The following is a 22,293-nucleotide window of genomic DNA, read 5'->3' as shown; positions in this document are numbered from 1 at the left end:
ATTTTGTATTTAGGTGTTTTAGCAATAACATCTGTAGTTAAAAACTTAACACGCTTAGATGGTGAAGTATCGTTAAGTTCTTCTTCCTCATCCTATTCTTCATTACTCTCCTGCTTCCCCTCTTCCTCATCCCGCTTCTCTTCATGTTTACGCTTTTCTTGTTCATGCTTCTCTTTATTATAAGATGTTTGCATAGAAACAAAAGTTCTAGTAGACTGGGGGAAATGATGTAGAATTTAAAATTTATTTCAAAGGAGTACTTGGTTGTGTTTTCAAAAATAAATCTGTGTCTGCTTGAATACGCTTAAGCTCTTTAACCGTCGAATATTGTTTCGAGCAGGGATTATATGTTTTGTAATCTCTTTGCTGGATGTTGACATGATGGTGGTTTTTGATCAAGTGGTGACTGCAACTCTGTGTTGATGCATATAAAATGATCAAGACCCATGCGATATCGTCCATACTGAGCATAACTTTCTTTATCAATAACTAAAAAGCCGTAACGATGTGATGACCAGCATGCAGCACACATACGTTTAAAGTCATTGAATGTCATACCAGTGTTAACAAGATCATCATACACATGACGCAGGTTGCGCTCATCTTGCCGAAAAAGCACAACACTCGTAATATTTGCGTTGTTGCATATCAACTGCTTACGCACACGAGAATAGGTTTGACATAAACAGATGCAATCTACATATTTATATCGCCCCATACTAAAGTATGCACTAATAACAATTTGCTGTTCTGTTGCGACATCACTAAAGATCATAAGAGAATTGGGAAGCCCTATCATCCGGTAATGGTATTTGCTCATGTGCATTGAACTGAAAATATGTTAATCCATCTTTAACCAGATCGTGCATTACAATTCGTAGAATAGTATATGGCGGTTGATAGAGTGACTTCGCGAAAACGTAAATATTCTAGTAGCGTATGTCATTTAAAAAGGTAATGAGTGGGAGTAAAATATTTGTCTTCCCACATCCCGATGGGCCAGATATAATACATCGAATAGTAAAAGGAAACAACGTCCATGGCGTCTTTTTGTTGTTGTACTAGAACTAGGTAGGAGATGTGGCACTATGTCACTAACAGGTAGTGGGTTTTGCTGCTTTATAATCTTCATGGTAACTGAATAATAAAATAGGTAATAGTAATATATATCAGACGAAACAACAAGTAACTGTCAGTTCATAATTCGCTCTCGACGAGTAAAGTCGTGTACATAATGGTGAAACAACAATATCCAAACGTTATGAAGAAGAAAACAAAAACACTTGGATGGAGAGAAGTTGTAAAGGCTGCACGAAAAGCTACTCGAAGGGAATACAATCCGCGAGTAGCGATTACAAAGGCACTACACGCAGCAAGAGCGAGAATTTCTCTAAAGTGCAGATCAATGTTTTGTAAACGTATACGAATTATTCCTGTACCAAGAGAAGGAGTATTTCTTTCTGCGCTGTTTGCTGGACTAGCAGCTTTAGGGTCTTTGCTGGGTGGTGTTACTGCTGTAGCAAGAACTGTTAAGGCTGTAGAAGAAGCGAAGCAACAGTTGAAAGAGAGTGAACGTCATAGCAAGACTATGTAGGCAATTGCATTACGAGGCAAAGGCGTACAGATGAAGCTAGTGGCATACAAAAAAGGCTTGGCATCTACATATCTCCAAAAAAACGTCTACTGGATGCACTGCCACATCGAGCTCTAACCCACGAAAAAAATTTACGTTTGCTATACAACTTGGAATTCATTATTTTCGAGGTGTGTATATGCACGATCAACTACCAGCATGCCCACGTGAACGTGAGAGTGTTGTAATTAACTTAGACAATGTTGTAATTAACTTAGACAACAGTCGCGGACCTGGAACTCAATGCGTTGCCTACGTAAAACGTAAATCTAAAGTATGGTATTTCGATAGCTATGGAGACTTACCTCTTCCATTCGAGCTCACACGTTATTTCGGAAGCAGTGCAGACATTGTTTACAATAAAAACCGTGTGTAAATATGCAGTACACGCAGGTGCGAGCGATTATGTCGTATGTCCTTATATCGAACCCAGACAATAGACAAAGAGCGACAGTGTGCACGTAATGACTAACGGTGAACGAACGTTCGCTGTACGCGGAGAAGGACCTGAAACAACTGTCTGAGCCATTGCTTGGATTTTCACTAAGAGAGCTCATACCGAACGTACGTTACGCGTCTGATCAACCTATAACACTCTTCGACGATCATCAAGTAACATCACTTGTAATATTATTATTATTATTATTATTATTATTATTATTATTATTATTATTATTATTATTATTATTATTATTATTATTATTATTATTATTATTATTATTATTACAGAGTTGAATAGTAACAAACTTCACACGTCCTACACGACTTTATTATTACTATTCGTGAGAAACCGTCAGTTCTTCTATATCATTCTGTGTCTGTAAAACACATTTGTAACTTCACTCTTAGGCTTGTAAAACATAATCAGCTTATTAATTTAGAACGATACACGTATGTAGCTTACAAACTTCATCTTAAACCACTATGAAAAATACATAAAACATTCCGGAGACATACTACATGTTTTCGAAGACTCAACGAGTTAACAGATGATCATAAGCAGATTCTCCAAGATTTAGGTTATACGCTACTACAACAAAACGGAAGAAATGCTAGACATTATGAACACAGAAGTAGCTCATGAAGGTGTAGTACAAGTGAGCTTCATTCATATCAACCTTTCACGTTTGAACTCAATAACAAAGATGAAATTAGCTTTATCATTAATCAGCAAGATGTATACACCCCACCACACGAAAGCTACCTCTATATTGAAGGATGCTTAGATAAGGCAGATGGAAGTGGACAAGGCACATCCCAACTAAACAAACATGGTCTAGCTTTTCTCTTTTCTGAAGCGCGTTATGAATAAATAGATATATCGAAAAATGTTGGTATTACCAGTGCAATGAAATTCTACTCTTCTTGTAGTGATGAAGAAAGTAATCTTTTACGGATGGCAGGATGGTTTCGAAAGCTAATAACAACTGGATTATTAATCAGGACGGTACTCTTTCTGGTATGTTACCATTAAAACATATTCGCGGCTTTGCAGATGATTTTTGGCGTATTATAATCATCGCAAAAAGAGAGCTAATTCTAATCCGTGATCGAAGTATTTACAATTCTCTTCGATTGCTCAAGATTGTAGAAAATGATACACCATTACCACTACGTTTTCGAAGTTGAGAACTGCATGAATATCCTATGTTACCACCTACCAACAAGCATAGCTGGGCTGTTAAAACGTCACGTTTTACTGAAAAGCCTTTGTATATTATTTTTGGATTTCAAACCCATCGTAAATTCAACCATGAAAAAGATAGCACACAGTTTGATCACTGTAAATTAAGAAACATTAGACTATATCTCAATGGAATTACGTATCCCTACGAAAACATGGGCATTAATTTTGAGAAAATTAAATTTGGGTTGCTCTATGACATGTTTTGTAAATTCCAATCATCGTATTATCAGAAAGAAGATCGTCTGCTATTTTCGCCTGAAGAATTTAAAAATAAAGCACCGATTTTAGTCAATCTCCTGTCGATATTCGTCAAGAATTTGAAACATCTGAAAACATTCCTCCAAAGCAACAGCCCATTGTCGTATTATTCATATGAGTGATGTCACCATCCGCTAACGAATAATGTCACAAGACTATAAATATGGATAGCCCTTTATCATAAACATTAGTGTGTGCTTCTACATCGTACACTATGGAACAGAAAGAAGAAATACTACACGGTTACAGACAATCTTCTTGATAACAAACACAACTGTGAATGTGCATCCTGTTCGCTTACCAGCGTAACTAATACGCAACATCTTAGTTATCTCACACAAGTAAACATAGAACCTTATATCAAATGCCAAAACATCTGATTCAATGTTTACCACCACGATGTTTATCTACGTTCGCTGCTCCTTTCGTAGATGCGTTCTGGTATATCCTTCCTCTTCACAGTAAGATGGCATTTGATGTAGCTTTATGCAGACCCTGTCGACGTCATTACAAGCATCGAAGTAAAAATGTTTCGTATTACTGAGATGGAGCTAATCCGAAGATTGTGAACTGTACACAGTGCATGGATGAACTTTTTCACTTCATTACAGTACCTGATGATAATTCACAAAGGGGCAAAACACATAAATGACAACTAGGTAAGAAGTCCATTAACTTCTTTGTAAAGCATAACATACATATTATATTTTAAAAATAACTTCACAAACAAAAAATGTTTTATTAAATTTGAACCTTACATGGGGCATTTCAAGTTTGGAAGCATGCTACCTCTTCGCAGTAAGCTGTTAAGGAGTACAGCAACCTTGTCGGCAGCATAACTACAACCGGTAGTTTGTTTAATTTTGCAAATAATTATACAATAAATATTTCGTTAAATTCAAAATGTTCTACTTGTTGCATTCCCTTTGCCTCCTTACACCTATCGACACTCGTACTTTCTATAAAGGCTTGAGTTTACTAGAGAGTGACCTTGATAACGAACAAGTCTAAACATGCACAACCAATATCGCACGTGCTCAGTCTCGCACAGGTATGCGGAGGAAGAGGAGGGTCGTGTATGAGGTGACGCAAAAGTTTGCGACGGAAAAGCCAGCGTCTCAACCGTCTGAGCTACAGGGTAAGGTAGGTCGTAGATTGTGTGCCTTCCAATCCTCTCCGCAGTGAGGGCATATAACGCTGTTGTTGGTTATTTGTCCGTCGGATGGAGACGTAAAGCCTTGAGCGGACCTCTTGATGCTAGGCTACGTGCTACTACCGGGTTTTACCCTCTCTCCATATATCATGACATTCATTTTAGCTTCTCTGACGTCAGGAAGGGCATCTAGTCGTAAAAGAGGTTAGGCCCCTCCAAGATGGCGACTCTTGCCGCCGGGAAGTGGTTCTTCCCGTGAAACTAGGCCCCTCCTTCATGGTGATTGTGAGATTAGGCTTGCTCTTTTATGCAGAATCCGTGTCGGGAAGGGCATCTGGCCGTAAAGGTGAGAATAGGCCCCTCCAAGATGCCGTCTGTGAGGTTAGACTTGCTCTCTTACGTAAAATACGCGAATCCCCATAGCTCTACTACTATACTAGGGGGTAAATGACCTCGTGGGAAAATGCTGATTCAGTGCCCATTGTTTCTAAATCCCTGTTGCTCCACTACTTACGTCGATAAGTGGACCATGTCGGCCGCGCAAGGTGACCATGACTATCATCGCGCTATTCTGGGCTGTACTCAGTTTGTTTGAATCAATGGTGCTGATGAAGTTACTCCGTCAGTGATTTCTATGCGATTGTAAGCTAGAATGTTGTTGACTGCGACTTCTCCTATCATTTGTCCTAGTTTTGGCTATTGAGTAGTTATCTGCTTAGAAGGTCGAACGCTTCGTGAAGTTAGCGAATAACGAGTTGAGTTTCTCTGTGGGTCCTTAGGATTTCCTTCGTTTTCCAATAAGAGTACTATTGCATGTAAGGTCCCCCTGTTCTTCCGAAAGCCGAATTGTTCATACGTTATTCCATTCTACGTTTCTGAAATTAGCCTTTTGGTTAAAACTTCCGAAGAAATCTTGTAGATAGTGTTCTCCAACGTCATTCCGCGATATGAGTTTGGATAATCGTCCTCCGTTTTTCATTTTGTATAAAATTGTCATTCCTGAGTTTCTGCTTAGTGTCGGAAGGTTACCGGTTGTGTAACATTCGCTAAACATCAGTGTCCACTACTGGATTAGCTCTTCGGTGGTTTCTTTCAGGAGTTTATTGTATATTCTGTCAGGGCCTGCAGCTTTCTGGTTCCTTGCGCTTTACCTCCTCTTTCGGGATTGGCCGCGCTACATCCGGAATTGGTTGTCTGTAACTTAGTGTAGTGTGGCGCTTTCCTTATTTGACAGTGATGAGAAAGAATCCTTTAATGTTTCCATTTATATTTCTGGCGTGACGTTTGGTCCTTTCTTTCTTGCAGCTATAGAAGAGTTTTATTGTGTTTTCTGTACCTGCAGTTTCGCTTGGACCACTATTTAACGTGTGTGTTTTACTGTTTGCCAGCCCCGAGGTGTAGGGGTAGCGTGCCTGCCTCTTATCCGTGTTCGATTCCCGGCCAGGTCAGGGATTTTTACCCGGACCTGAGGGCTGATTCGAGGTCCATTCGGCCTACGTGATTAGAATTGAGGAGCTATCTGACGGCCAGATGGCGGCCCCGGTCTAGAACACCAAGAACAACGGCCGAGAGGATTCGTCGGGCCTACCACACGACACCTCGCAATCTGCAGGCCTTCAGGATGAGCAGCGGTCGCTTGATAGGCCAAGACCCTTCAAGTGCTGTCGTGCCATGTGTTTTGTTTTTGTTTTGGTTTTACTGTTTATACCGTCATTGTAGCGGCTCCATGGTGGCACGGAGATTAAGCACACACAAAAAGGATGATCGGAAAAAGGAGATTACGGGAGACTGATTTGCTCTGTTGCCGTGTGGACGTCAAAAAAAATTGTTGATTAAAGCAATATGGAGTCAGTTCTAAAATGATTCTGGTGTAGAATTAATAAATGACTTAGTACTATTGGTGACCCCGACGTTATATGACGTGGAGTTAGCGCAATCTAGTGGAATGTCGTGAGTACCAAATTGTTTGGCCAAGTGTATTGTATCACTTCGAGTCTATAGCATTCAGCGTCGAACCACTGTTCTTGTAGGAATGGCGATCTGCGCATCTCTTATGCAGTTAAAAGTATTTGTCAAAAAAAGAGCGATTTTGTTGTTCTACTTCCTGTACAGTTTGCTTTCCAAGTTGCAAGGTTTGTTTTCTTGCCATGAGCTGACGATTGATATATCTTTTCTAGGTTCCAGTGTCTGATTGAGCAAAATTAGTATATACTGGGAGAGGCTTAATTAACGTAACAACTGGCGAATTTTGCAGTATCTTTTGTGTGTGTTTTGTTAGGTCTGTTGCGATATATGTGTTATCTCCTCTTTTTGTTTATAAATTGGGAGCCTTCTTCCTGGAGCACATCTAAAAAGTCTGCAATTAGGGTCTCGATCAAGGGTTACATTTTCCTCATCCTTAGCTTTCACGACACTTCCCGAATATTGTGATGGAGGGGTGTATAATATGATGGTAAGAATATCAATTCCTACTATCAGCTAGTTTTTCTCCCCGCAGCTATCTTTGATTATTCCCATTGTGCGTTTAATGACGCAGATTATTTCCCCTTCCAGTCTTCCGCGTTCGTTCTGTATCACGAGTGCGTATTTTCAATAAAAATTCGAAGTGCTTATTGATTACGTTAGGCAGGTTTCTGTGCCATTATAAAATCATAGTTGTTCCAAATGCTGTGTGTGCCTTCTACGTTCCATTGCAGCATATTCAATTTGTTTTTTCGCTCTCTGTGTGTCTGTTGTGGTTGTTTTTGATGTTTTTGTTTTAATTTTGGAGCGAAATTGCATCGTGTTTAAGCTGTCTGTACGTTTGCAATAGAACAGCTTCTTGTCTGATCATTCGAAAAAGATAGCGTCGCCGCCCTTCGGCCAGAGTTCTAGTTTCTTCACAAATTCCAATGACTCACCCCCTTGCCTGTAGCTGCTCACAGAGTTTCACTGCGTTCTTCTGTTGACGGAAGACAATGTTTTGACTCTCAGTCGTCGAGTGTAGGCGGGCTATACGCAGCCACGTTAGTTTTATTGTATCTCTGTCCACTTCCCATGTGCCGATGATGGGGGAGAGTGTCGTTTGACGACCTCTGTCCGTGACACTTCCTGTTCTTCAGCGCCTTTTTCATCGATATTTTCGTTGCGGATTTCATGTTGGGTTTATTCACTCCTTTTAGTCCCAACCTCTGAACTATTGCACTGCTTGTTGTTGTATTCGGTTGTCATATTTTAACGTAGACTTAGGTTCCTCGACAACGGGTTCATTGAAAGAGAAATGTTAAGACGCTTTTAGTGTTTGGGAGAAGGCGTATATCGCCGCGACTAGTTAACTTATGTTTAATGTCTCAATTGGCAGATAAAAGAGCAGGTTACGTGTTTTAAAAAACTGAAAATTAAACTTATTCCAATTACCATTCAAAGTAAGGCAAAATGTGTGCTAAATATATGACGTCACACACATACTCTGTTATAAGATGGCGCTATGTTGACTCGCGCGTTCACTTGAAGGTTGTGAATACATCGTGGTCAGCTGAGGAAAAATCACTTTTTTCTCGAGTGTTCGAAGACGACGCCCAACATAATATTATGTTTATTCTGCCTTATTGGTCTTTTTTTAGGTCTTAACGGCTTTTTTGCAAGTTCACCTTCTTTGGAGTACATTTTCACTGCTGATTCTCAATTCGAATTATCATTAGTTCTTCCATCACCTCTTTAAACATCTTTCCTCCAGTAAATATATATATATATATCAACGATACCTGAAACGAAAGAAAATGAAATGAAAAGATGAAACAAGTGCTTGAAAAAAGCATGGGGTATCAAATTATGTGCAAGATAAGTAAAATGTTGAAAGGAGAAAATTTTGATGAGAGTTTTTCAAGAGGAGGATCTCACTTGCTTCAAGTATGAACCCTTAATATCCGATGATGTGGAGAGAAGTTTCTGTCTGAAAACTGACGATCCCTTACACCTAAGAACGTGGACTTGTCATATGCTGCAAAGCCTACTGAGGCAAGGTTTCTGTAACCCTGGTACAGTTAAGTCAAATATGATTCCAGTTATACTAATTTCAGTTTTTTTCTTCAGGATGTCCATTGTGGCTTCATTGAACTGATTCCAGGAGGAGAAAATATTTCATTCTAAATACTGCAGGCACTTTTTTTAACAAATATTTTTTTTTTTTTTTTGCAAGCTGCCTTACGTCGCACGGACACAGATAGGTGTTATGGCGATAGGAGTGGGAAGAAAACCTGGTGCTCGCCCGGTCTGAAACAAAAAATATGTTTTTGCAATGTATGTTGCATTCGACCAGAATTTTCAATTTTTGAACCTATTTCTGCCTTAAATATGTAATAAATACAAAAATTATGAATGAATTCGGATCGCATTTTCGCATCGTTTTTGCATTGTATAGGTCTTCAAAACCCTGCGGCCGAAGGCGAATAAGGAGATCATAGCGACATGGCATCTTTATTCACCGAGCCTTGCAGTCTATAAATATATATGATTTACTGCCTGCATGGCTAAATGGTTAGCGTGTTGGCCTTTGTTCACATGGGTCCCGGGTTCGGTTCCCGGCAGGGTCGCTAATTTTAATCATAATTGGTTAATTTCGCTGCCACGGGGATTAGGTGTGTGTGTCGTCTTCATCATCATTTCATCCTAATCACGACGCGCAGGTCGCCTACGGGAGTCAAATCAAAAGACCTGCACCTGGCGAGCCGAACTTGTCCTCGGACACTCCCGGCACTAAAAGCCATACGCCATTTCATTATTTTAATATGTTTCATTATCTGTTCGACTTAAAACTTCAGTCAGATTTGTAGAGAAGTGCTCGAGATGAAGGACCTGTAATAAAAGTTGAATTCAATCTCCCTCGCAGTTCGTGTGATTTACTTTTCTTCCTTTCTAAAAATGAAAATTTTATTACAGGACTAAACTGGATGAGAATGGGAAAATACTATTCCATCTCTTTCGAAAAATAAAACTTCAAGCCGATCGGAATACGAATGGGCTAACTCGATCATCTTGAGTCTGTCTATGAGGAATTGCAAATGCAGATTTCCACTCGTGAGAAGCGAACAGAATTTCATATTTCCGTTATTCCATTTTTATTTTATCATCCTCAACTTTATGAGCTATAACTTTTATGACGTATCGTAAAATTGCTGTACTGACCATCAGCACACATCTGGAGCTAGCGACACTCCATCGCAGGCAATGCGTGTCGTACCACTTGCAAACAACACTTTCATAATTCCAGGAATATGAATAGATTTTTAAATATAGTAGAATTCTAGTTTACCGCGTGAGGTCAAGTTTTACAAGAAACACCGCAAATCTGCCATATGCGATATTATGATTAGTGCTCCTAATATACCATGCTATTACCAAACATTCTCTTTTGATAGCATTGATATTTTCAAAAGACGCAGCATGTGTAAGTCTGTGTGACACAAATTATTTAAACAGTTTTCTAAAAACTTATTGATCCAGAATCTGTCCAGTCCTAAGAACAGGTTTCCTATCAAGCTTTTTTACATTCTCCCCCACTTTGCTGTTCTAAGTCGACTTCGAATTGCTGACACAGTTTGCAATCCCGTGAGATCTTCCTTACATTTGTAATGATAAACATTTGAGATATTGAAAGTAATAAATAATTGTTATTTTGTCATAATAACACTATGTTGTTCCAATTTCGCACTGTGCGGTAATAACATGAGATAACGAACGAACACACACTAAATTTAACAGCTTGCTATGGCTGGTATAACATGTATTTCTTTAAATTCAGATAGGAACTTTCTGTACATACATATAATACATAATTCATTATAGACTCTTATGCCTTTCAGCGTTCAGTCAACAAGCTTCTGTGAATTAACTAAACGTCTCCATAATCGTCTGTAACTACAGCAGCTCTCTAGCCTCGTTTAGTTCCATGCTTCTTATCTTTAACTACAAAATGCGTCTAACCATCGTCGTCTTGGTCTCCCTCTATTTCTATTTCCTTCACAACAGAGACCATTATTACCCTAGGTAACCTATCTTCCTCTGTTCGCCTGACATGGCCCCACCACCGAAGCAGGTTTATGTGTACAACTCCATCAACCGAGTGCATTCCTAGCTTGTATATATGTTATATGCTCAGCCCGGAGGCTGGTTTGGACCACGACAGCTCAACCATCAGCAGTTAGGTAGCCAGGGAAACAGGAGTGAGGTAGTTTCCCGTTGCTTTCCTCACTGAGCCAGAAGATTCTATTACATCTCAGTTTGCCAAGTCCACTGAAATGCCCACATCAGTCCACCCTATGAGCAGCATTCATAACAGTGACTGGTTACACTAGCATCGCTCATACATCAGTCACTTTCATATTGTCAAACTAAGGCAAGTCAGTGAAAGTAACACATTTGTTCTGGCTTAGACCAGAAGACATAGTGCACTGTAAACACTAAGACATATTGCTAGCTTATACTTTATTTCCTCGTTCCGAGTACCCTCCTGCCATTCCTCCTAACTGTTTGTACCAGGTACTTTTTGGTCTGTTACTTCTAATTTATGAATAAGATATACTGAGTACTTCTTATAGAATACTGTTGATCGCAACAATCTCACTTACAGTACTATTCTACCACCCTGGAAGAATAGACATCCTAATTATGTGTTCTAGTCATCGTATATCCAACCTGACAATTCAATTCCCCTCCCTACTGACGTCACATTAGTCTTGGAAATACTAACTCGCTGCACCTATTTTCAAGTTTCAAGATATTAGATTGCACAGTCTGCCGTCAAGACCAAGTCTTTGACATAGGCCAAACTGTACACTACATTTCCACCAACTAAATCCCTCCCTGCCACTTTATACCTTTCAGTAAACTATGAACAACAAAGGTGAAATTTTTCATCCTAGTCTAACTTCTGTAAGTACCTTGAAACAAGAACTCATTCTACCACCAATTCTCACCGCAGCCCAATCGCCAATATCAATTCTGCTGAGAGGCTCAGACGGTTGACGCGCTGGCCTTCTGACCCAAACTTAGCAAGTTCGAACCTGGCTCAGTCCGGTGGTATTTGAAGATGCTTAAATACATCAGCATCGTGTCGATCATAGCAAATGAATTACCTAAGCTCCAACGCACGAGAGACAAATTAGTCCAGCGCAGTGAAGCGTTTGGCCTATTTGTCAACGCTTCCAAGACCAAAGTTGTAGTCTTTTCTAAAAGAAAAGTCCAAGCAACCCTGTCAATAAAAGGCAGTAAGATTGAACAAGTATCCTCCTTCAAATACTTGGGTACTGTGCTAGACGAGGAATGTGATTCCAAGAGAGAGATAAAATGTAGAATATAACAGGCCAGGAGACAATTTCTTAGCATGAAACAGCTATTTACAAAATCGGTACTAAGTGTGCAATTGATAATGCGAATGATTCGGGGCTATGTGTTCTCCGTTTTTCTCTTTGGATGTGAAAGTTGGACCCTTGACCAAAGTCTAGAAAAAAGAATTGATGCTTTTGAAATGTATCTATATCGCCGCCTACTCCGAATACCTTTGGTGCTGAAAATTTCAAATGACGAAGTCCTTTATCGCATGAAGAAACAAAAAGAACTATTACTTACTGTAAAAAAAAAAGGAAAACCAAATATCTGGGGCAAATTATGAGAGGCGAGAAGTACCAGCTATTACAACTCATCATTGAAGGTAAGATAAGGGGAAAAGGTCTGTTCGCAGGTGGAGGAATTCATGGCTCAAGGGCATCCGAAGATGGCACAACTGCACTTCAGAAGATGCTTTCCATGCTGCAACATCACGTCCGGAGCTGGCTATGTGGACCGCCAACCTCCGCTAGGAGAAGGCGCCTTAAGAAGAAGAATCGTGTCGGCAGATTTACTTGCACGTAAAAGAACTCCTGCGGACAAAACTCCGGCACCTCGGCAGCTCCGAAAACCGAAAATGTAGTTAGTGGGACGTAAAGCCTATAACATAAATGCTTTTGATTGCTCTTAAAAATCTACGCTTAATCCCATAGTTCCCCAGTGCAGCTAATATCTTTTCCCTTCGTACTCTGTGAAATGCCTTCTCTAGGTCTACAAAACTTAAACATAACTGTGTATTCCTTTCAAAGCATTTTTCAGTTACCTGGTGCATACTGAAAATCTTATCCTGACAGCCCTTCTGTGGTCTGAAACCACACTGGTTTTCATCCACCTTCCTCTCAAGCACTGATCGTATCCTCCCTTCCTAAATGCCAGTGAGCATCTTCCCTGATATACTGATTTATGAAATACCTCGATACGTGGTTCAATCCTTCTGTTCCCTTGAAATTATTGTATGCATGTTCGGTATTCAGCCCGAAGGCTGGTTTGATCCCACACAGTTCCGCCAATAACTGTTATAGATAGCCTAGGCGTCACTGAAGAGGCACACTAGGGAAACGAAGAGTGAGGTAGTTTCCCGTTTGCAATTAATAAAATTAATAAAATTAATGCTTTCATACAATCAGAAGGTACCTTACTAACATTACACGCTAATCTTATTACCCTGCGAAGCCATTTCATCCCTGCCTTCCCAGTATATTTCTCCATTTCAAAGTCTAATTCAATCTATTCCTGCTGCTCTACGACAGTGGAATTTATTTGCCACCCTTTCCACTTCCTCAAACGTAATTTCACCAACGTCATTGTCCTCCTTCCCATGAACTCGGTTATTCGCGATGTCACCAGAAAGATTTGCTTTTATGTTGAGAGGATTTTCAAAATAATCCTTCCACCTGTCCAGCGACTCCCTAGCATCTACTACGAGTTGACGTGATTTACTCAAAACACTATTAATTTCCTTTATCCCTCCCTTCCCAAGATTCTTTATTACTGTCTAGAAAGGTTGCCCTACGGCTTGACCTAGACTTTCCACGTTATTACCAAAATCTTCCTATGACTTCTTGGTTGCAACAGTTATTTGTTTCGCTCTGTTTCTTTCATCTACATACAGTTCCCTGTGTGCATCAGTCCTTGTTTGTGGCCATTTCTGATTAGCCTTCTTTCTTTTTACGTTTACAAGCTGCTCACACTTCATCATTCCGCCAAGATGATCGCTTTTCCCCATGCTTACATTTGTTGTTCCTATGCATTCCCCTGCTGTTTTGCAGTACATCATCTCTGCATGCCACACATTCTCTTTCTATATCCTGATCCAGGAAACGTTTGGCTGTCACATCTACTTGTTCATATTAATAGCGAAAACTACATTATAAATTGCACGGTCAGGGATGTCAACGTATTTTCAAAACCTGATTAGCGCAGATATTAAGATGCACTTCCCTTGCTGATAACTCCTATGTTCTTGGAATCACATTGCCTTTGATCCTCTTCCGCGAATCTTCATCTCTCACCTCATCCTCTACATCAATTAGCGAACTTGACTCGTGTATTGTCTTTCACGTTCCCGACGTACGGTACATTTTCTTTTGCCTGCTCCTCATTTTCTTTATGTGCACTTAAAGGGTCTCTCACAAAGTGAAACTTGCAGAGTGTTTGACTAGCATCTTTCTGCTTACTCACTTTTAATCACTTACTCTGTCTTCTCTTGTGTAATTTGATAATTGTTTATCTTAAGAACGTCTATGAAACAATTATTTGCATGTTAAGTTTCATTTTAGGTACCGGTTTATGGTGAGTAAAAGGTGTTTCCTTGTTGGAGGGTTTGTTGTAACTGATGAGACCGTTGGTTCGTGTTGCAGGTTATACCGGAAGCAGTATCTAGGGCTGATGGTGGCGTGTACGTGGCTGTTCGGTTTTGGGGCTCTGGTGGCAACGTGGTTCGGCAAATGGGGACGTTTCGGACTGGATGACCAGATTGGTTCTTGCTCAATACTGCCAGACCAGCACAACCGTTCTCCGAAAGAGTTCCTCTTCATCGTCGCCTTCGTCATTCCCTGCCTGGCGATCGTCGTTTGTTATGCTCGTATATTCTACATCGTCCGCAAGACAGCACTGAAGTCACGCGTTGCAACACGTAGCAACACAGTAACGACCTCATCTAACGTTCACAACACTACAACGGCGTCCTCGTCTGGTGTTACTGGATCGTCCGGGATAATGGCCAAACGAGCTTATCACGAACCTTCCAGTAACAGTGGGAGACGGGGAAGTAACTTTCTCAATAGGAAGTGTAACTTTTCAACAACTGGTGAAGATTCTGCTGTGGGATCTACGAGCACTGCTGCCACGATTACTGCTGAGAAAACGTCCATGATGGAAAATGGCCACACAACCACTTCTTATAACAACAACAAGTCTTCGGAGGTAAGGATACAAATCCCAGAAGGGGCTATGTATGACAAAGGAAGCAATCTCGCGATTCCTAATCCTCACCTGCTATCACCACCATCGCCTACACAATATCGTCAAAATAAGGTAATCGGAGAAGCATCTTCATCTTCTGGTGTTGACGCAGGGCTACCTGAAGATGAGTACAATGATGATGAGGAAAGGCATAGCACCAGAAGTGGTACCCCCACATCCTTCTGCAGCTCCACCTATGACCCATCGCACGCAGGAACCGACAAAGCTGCCAACGGCAAAACGAAACGCCATCGGCCTCATCAAAGAGAGAGGCTATCATCAGCTGTTGCTTTCAACTCTGCCCTGTCTCACGTGGCCTCCGTATTCCGACGAGGGTCCAGAATGAAATGTGAATCTAGTCCACGACGACAGAGCACGGCCACGACAGCGTCTATGGCCGTTCCTGGGAAAATGACAGCGAAAGATAAAAAATTACTGAAAATGATTCTGGTTATATTTGCGTCCTTCTTGGTTTGTTACCTGCCGATCACAATCAGCAAGACATTCCGCGATGCCATTGATGTCCACGGTCTGAATGTTGCAGGGTACATCCTGATCTATCTGTCAACGTGCATAAACCCCATAATATATGTTGTAATGAGCTCTGAATACAGACAGGCCTACAAGAACCTCTTGATGTGTCGAGGATATGGGCCTGAAGGCCAGGGCCATGGGGGAGGTGCTGGCTCCGGAGGAGGCCTTGGGAGAAATAAGTCGCAGAGAGCATGACATAAGGGGTCTAGAGGGACCCTGAAGCAGAAGGGTCCCTCAACCATCAACCTTGTATTAAGGAGATCGAAATCACCATCGAGCGAAGAGAAAGATGGGAAGACATGAGAAGCCAAGCACAAGCATTCCTAGAATTCCCTCAGTTTGATGAGTTCTGAACCGGGTGTAACAAAATTCAATACTCAAAGCGCGTTGGATGAAAGAAGAGGCCACAAACGTTTTTCTTTAGTCAAGTCTTCACACCGCACGCTGTTTGGAATCTCAACTAGCAACTATAAGAAAACCGCGTATGAGGAGTTTGCCAGAAAGTGTTATTGCAGCACGGCTGGCACCCGACTCTAAAAGTCACTACTGCCATAAATGACTCTGAGACATCGGTACATTTCAATTTAACTGAAATCCTTGCACTGCCGGCAGCCCTCCACCAGGCAAATGCTGGGGTAGAGCCTGTCTGTGACGGTGCGACGTAAAATAAATTGTTTCTCCTTTTCACGGAAAAGATGAAAGTCATGGATATGTTTTTCTCTTTAGAATATGAGGGAGAGTTCATACTACAATACAGGAGTGTAGAGATTCAAGTACCGTAAGTATTTTTCACGAAGAAATTAGCGTGCATTCTTACAACAATCCGTGCTCCTGACGTAATATAGATAGATAACGAAGACTGATTGCCTTCGGTGAAGTTCCCATGTGTAAGGGGCATTGCTGTCACTTAGACGAAACCAATACCAACTACAATTATATCAGACCGCAACCTAGAAAAAATATGGCGGATATCGGTGGCCGACATGAGAGGTAACACTACTACTTTGTTGGAACCAATCGTGCTGCTTATATTTCGTGTTTAAACGTGTTTATTTTGAGTTACCTAAAGAAAACATCACCAGTCGAAGGTCATAAAATGCAACTACTATTGTCGAGGTCGGAAACGAATAACAGTTGACCAAGGGAGGTCGGATAGGATAGATGAACTTAAGGAGACTGGCACATGTGGAAGCAATGCCAGGACTCAGCTAAGGGCCCTCCTGGAGCCCATTTTAGTCGCCTAGGCAGGTGATTGCTCTAAGGATTGTGAGGGACGTTGACAAAGCTCTGAGATGGATAGTTAACGGGATAATAGGGCAGCTTGTGGAGATCACTGTAAGTACCTAGGAAATATCTCAATGACATTAATGAGGTTACAAATCTCTTCATATGGTTATGAGGGTATTTAGGAGTTGTAGTAAACATGTAAAGCCGGCCACGTGGTGTAGGGATAGCGTGCCTGCCTCTGATCCGCAGGCTCCGGGTTCGATTCCCGGCCAGGTCAGGGATTTTTACCTGTATCTGAGGGCTGGTTATCACAATTGAGGGACTATCTGTTTGTGACATCGCAGCCCCGGTCTAGAATGCCAAGAATAACGGCCGAAAGGATTCGTCGTGCTGAGCACACGACATCTCGTAATCTGCAGGACTTCGGGCTGAGCAGCGGTCGCTTGATAGGCCAAGGCCCTTCGGTGCTCTTGCGCCATGGGGTAGGTAGTAAACATGTAAAGGAGAAAGCGTATTGTTGTATGCTTCCACTTTACTTTATTTCACAACGGGACAAGCAGGAAAATGTTGAGCTGCTCGCGTGGATTGACGAATACGCTTCAGTGGAAGGATCACAATATGAAGATGAAGTTGGAGTTGAAGAGGAAAAATTGCGGGAAATATGCGTTTATAGGAAGAGGAATTACAGGACTTGGAATAATTTCCAAGGGAGATGTGTGATAAATTTCCACCTTCTATGATATCATGTAAGAAAAGTTTAGGTACACAAACGTTAGGGAATCTGCCACGTGGGCGACACCTTTAAATACAGATCATTGGTGGTAATTGATTGTTTGGTTGAATTATCAAGAAAGAGGCCACTGCACACGTATGTTGGTAGAAGCTTATAAGGGGTCACGACACCCAAGCAGCGCTCCTGAACAGTGTTTGTAAAGCATTACAGTTGTGTACTTTCACTCTCAATTACGTCAGCAAGTACCTCAATTATCAAGTTCCAACATGCGTTCATTTAATAAAACATATTTGTTTTGGATTTTTCTGTCATCCCTACAAGTTTGAATACTGAATTTTGTTACACCTGATGTAAGACTCGAAACGAGGTTTACAGAAATATGAAAGATTTTAATGCGGATGGATGTACACCATTTTAACTGACGATATACAAGTATGTGCCATCAACAGCCGGATGCGAGGGTTATGTAGCAGAAGACACCTCCTTACAACGTAGTAAATGTTAAAGATGAAACATTTGCACGCGAAATACAAAGGAATGAACAGGTGTGTAAACCACGTACGCCAGTGAAAAGGACTGTGCTTTAGTCAATTAAATATTTACTAAGAGATAGCCCAGCAGTATTCATACATCTGAAACCTAGAATAACAATCTGTCACAATTGAACATTAATTATTCAAAAGTTTTATTGAGATTGTTCTTTATTTAACCGACATTGACCTTCAATATTATAATAGTATTCAAGCCCTTTATAATATTCGCAATCGAAATTAAATTATGGTTCCTTTCCAGTTCACTTTTGGTATAAAGGTAGTTTAATGGTTTGTAATATTTAACTTTCGTGATTGTACAGCAAGTTCAAAAAGTATCGTCAAATTAAGACCAGCTTATTGTATTTTCGAACTCTTCATTACTGCGCATGGTATTTAAATGGAATTCCGGTTGTAGTTCTACAGATGTAACTGCACTGAACAGTGTGAAAATGTATTCTTGTTTTAAAGAAAACTGTGTGTACTTCCATTATTGAACTGAGAGTGATGTGTATGTGCACAAGACTGTTGGAGGACAAAATGTGTAAACATTGTTTGTGTGTATGAGTAAACGTATGTTCTCTTGACTAAAATGAATCATGAATGGATATTTTTATAGGGTATGGTTGGAAGTGTAAACGAGACACTGATGGCCAGGTAAATAATTATACTGTATAATTTCCTTAGAAGTTTTATAATGGAGAATCATTTCAATATTCTATGATCGTACATTCTCTTTGATATTTCATTTTAAAGACTGAATTTCTTGATTTTCTACAGAGAGTAGGCTATTAATTAGTAAATATTTTACCTTAAGGGCACCTGGACATGAAAAGTTATCAAAAATTCACATGCTTTTTCACGTTTTTGAATAGAGTTAACTTTTCTCAATCCAAAAATTTATGCTACGCATATATTGCTGCAAGAAGTATTTTTAATTAAATTCGGTACCACTGACACTCCCACTCAGCTGACACCTAGCATTTTTTTTTTTTTTTTTTGCTAGTTGCTTTACGTCGCACCGACACACATAGGTCTTATGGCGACGATGTGACAGGAAAGGGCTAGGAGTGGGAAGGAAGCGGCCGTGGCCTTAATTAAGGTACAACCCCAGCATTTGCCCAGTGTGAAAATGAGAAACCACGGAAAACCATGACACCTAGTATTAGACACCCTTTACTTTTCTCACGAACCGATCAAACTCGGCACGCTGCTTTATTGGTCTAAAACCGACCAGGAAAACTTGAAAGAAGTATATTCTTTCCTAAAATATAAGGCAATATCTTTTCTTTCTGGGAGCCCATTCCAGTAGGTTACGATAAAAATTCGAAACACTGCAGAGTCTTTATTGTAGGAACTAGTGCTATTAATTTTCACGAAAATAATTATCAGTCGTAAAGTAATATCGACCATGAATATCTTCCTAAAGTTGCGGCAGAAATATTAAACTTGAATATGATTTGTTGCTGTTGATTAGCTACGGTAGACAGTGGACATTCCTTGATGTTAGATGGTGAACAGAGTTTGTTAGTCTTGTAACAAATAGTTTCTGAGATATGAATCTACACAATGGGCCTCCAAACATACATATTTTTTTATGTCCAGTTGCCCAACTGCAACATCGAACACACTCTGGAAACTGGAAAGCAATTCACTCAGTTGTACCATTTCATTCAAAATAAACAACGCTTAATCGTTTCATTAGAGTCCATTTACTAAAAAGTTATTTTTAATTTGTTGCAGTAACATGAATTTTTAACTGCATAATTATGAAATCGGTATAAGTTGGGGCCATTTTTTATGAACTGTTGGTTTCATAAGTGCAGAGAATTTCTTCTGATAGATGAGTATTCATAAGAAGAGGAAATGAACATATTTGACTTTGTGAATATTATTCATGTGACTAAAACACGAGTTCAGTATCACTGTTAATATTGGGTACGAAAGGCATATTTGTAGGTATCTGAAATGTGTTAATTGAAACGAATTTACTGTTCGTCTTTGGATATTTTTACAAGCTGAAATCTGTTGTATAATTCAGCACGATATATTATTAATTGTAGGAAGGAAAATTAGATTTTTGGAATTATTGCGTGATCGTAAGCCTAACTTCAACAGTACTGCAAAGACAGTCTTTTGATTGTAATATTAATTATATATTAATCACAAATGTTGACATCTTTGCGTGAAAGAGTGAGTGAATGTAAATATGAGATATTTGGACGACTTAGTCTCTGTTACCATTTAGTATGAGTGTGAGTGTGTGTTTTTATTGCACAGTGAATATTGTATACATAGTTGTGTTTTGTAATTATGTGCTAATATTTAGCATGGAACTGATACAGAAGATGGACAGACTGATCTCAAAGGCTTGTGATTTCGAAGAAAAACCAAAATGGGAATGATTTTTATAATAACCGAGACAAGAAATAGTAATTGTTCATTTCTTTTTCAATACCTTGAAATGATCATAGATGTGTAAACTCCAGTGGGTAGATGATAGCATAAGAAACTTGTATTGTGTCCGTGATGATGTGAAAAGTGTATTTTGAATAGAGTGAATTCTTCATAATAATATAAGACGATGCTGAAATACTGTAACAGACTGTTCCTCTTCGACATCTCGTCTAGAATGACATTTTCTAAAATAAGGACTGTTTTAAACAGGTAGATGCGTTATGTAGGCCATCCTCACGTAATACCTTCCCTGCCCTACAAATGGAAGTTAAAGCATCTACCAAGATAAACCACTATACGTCATATATAAATGCAGTCAACTCGCATATCCGTGGTAAGGGTTGGCAGTCATCCCATGGACAAACGAAAACATGTTATTCCGAAATTAAAAGAGGGCTATTTAAAAGTGAGGTCAGTGAAAATTCCTTGCAGCACTAGAATCACTCACTATGAAAGGCTGTAGACTGTTTCATTAAAACAATAAAACATTCTACTAAAGATTTCATTTTGACTCTTTCAAATAGTTTTACGCTTTCTGTAGATATAATTAGGGAGTATTTCGATAATGTCTTCATCGTTCAGCATCTCAAAACTTTGTTCACTTGTTTCACAATCAAGCCCATTTTGTTTTAAGCCGCTTCATTGTTACCCATCATCAATTTCTTCACTGTTTCGCTATTTTTTATCCCACATAAACTGGAAGATGAAGCGAAGGAAATTAATTAATGCGTCTTGTTTTTCAAATCACATACTTTTTGCTCTCCTATTCGAACTGTCACGCCTTATTCTAATTACTCAATTATATCCAGTTTTCACTGTACACACTATGAAGTTCTAAGGCGGCTGAAACCACGTTGCGTCTTCACAGGTATCGTGAGGAGAAAAGTACCACGATTAATCCACACCCGAATAATCGAGTTGGCTGTGACGCCGGACGAGTGATGTAATGCGGCGCGAGCCTAGATCCTGGTGTCCTTGTTTAAGATCTGTCACAACCTTCATCGTCCTCTAATGTTATTCTGAAGATATTTCATTTGTTTCGTGCACTGTATATACAGAATATGTTGTTCAATAAGTTTGTTGATACACACACTACCAACTCGAGAAACTTGACCCATGAAGGTCTAAACATTTGTGAACTAAGAAATATTGTATTTAATAATGAGTAATTTCTCCAGTTGGTGGTAGCTGTTCAGTTCTGCTCAACAATTAATGTAAATGATTTATTGCTAATGACCTAGTCATGTAGATGTTACCAGAATTTTATCATTATGTCTTATGGAGTTTTACGTTTGGGTGAAAGATTGTACACTTTGTCTTCTTTTAAATATACCAAAGATAAGAATGGAGCTTGATTTAAAATACCAAGGCCTTCCCTTCCATGTCTTGCCAGCTCATTCCTCCCCGTGGTCAAGGATTCACTTCCACGCCTCCTATCAGAAGTAGTATTGCCACTATCAAGGTCTAGCTAGTCTCCCAACAAAAATTAACAACTCTTGTTTTTGTGAACTAAAAACTTTCTCTAACAATGATAGTTATTTATATAATGACCTGAGCTACGGGTTGCCCTTCGATTTGACATGCGGACAACTGCTCGTCAAATTCGTGTTTTGCTCGCTAATACAGATCTCTATTTAGACCAGGAGCAGCCAAACTACGGCCCTCGGGCCACATCCGGCCCGGCGAGGACTTTAAAGTGGCCCTCGTCAGTATTCAGTGTTTAAAACAAAAACGCAACAAAAAAGGAAAAATAAT

General features: G+C 39.9%; 1 protein-coding gene across 1 annotated transcript in view; it reads left to right on the top strand.

The window, feature by feature from the left end:
• The window catches only part of LOC136883243 (G-protein coupled receptor moody), a 28,610-nt gene extending 6,723 nt beyond the window's left edge, over positions 1-21,887 (top strand). Inside the window, exon 2 of the mRNA XM_067155450.2 lies at positions 14,454-21,887. Within this exon, the coding sequence (XP_067011551.2) occupies positions 14,454-15,786 (1,333 nt within the window). The 3' untranslated portion in view covers positions 15,787-21,887. The remainder of the gene's footprint in view (positions 1-14,453) is intronic.
• The last annotated feature ends 406 nt before the right edge of the window (positions 21,888-22,293 follow it).

This window comes from Anabrus simplex, chromosome 11, assembly GCF_040414725.1.
Source record: "Anabrus simplex isolate iqAnaSimp1 chromosome 11, ASM4041472v1, whole genome shotgun sequence".
NCBI lineage: Eukaryota > Metazoa > Arthropoda > Insecta > Orthoptera > Tettigoniidae > Anabrus > Anabrus simplex.
This window is presented reverse-complemented; position numbering and strand designations above follow the sequence as displayed.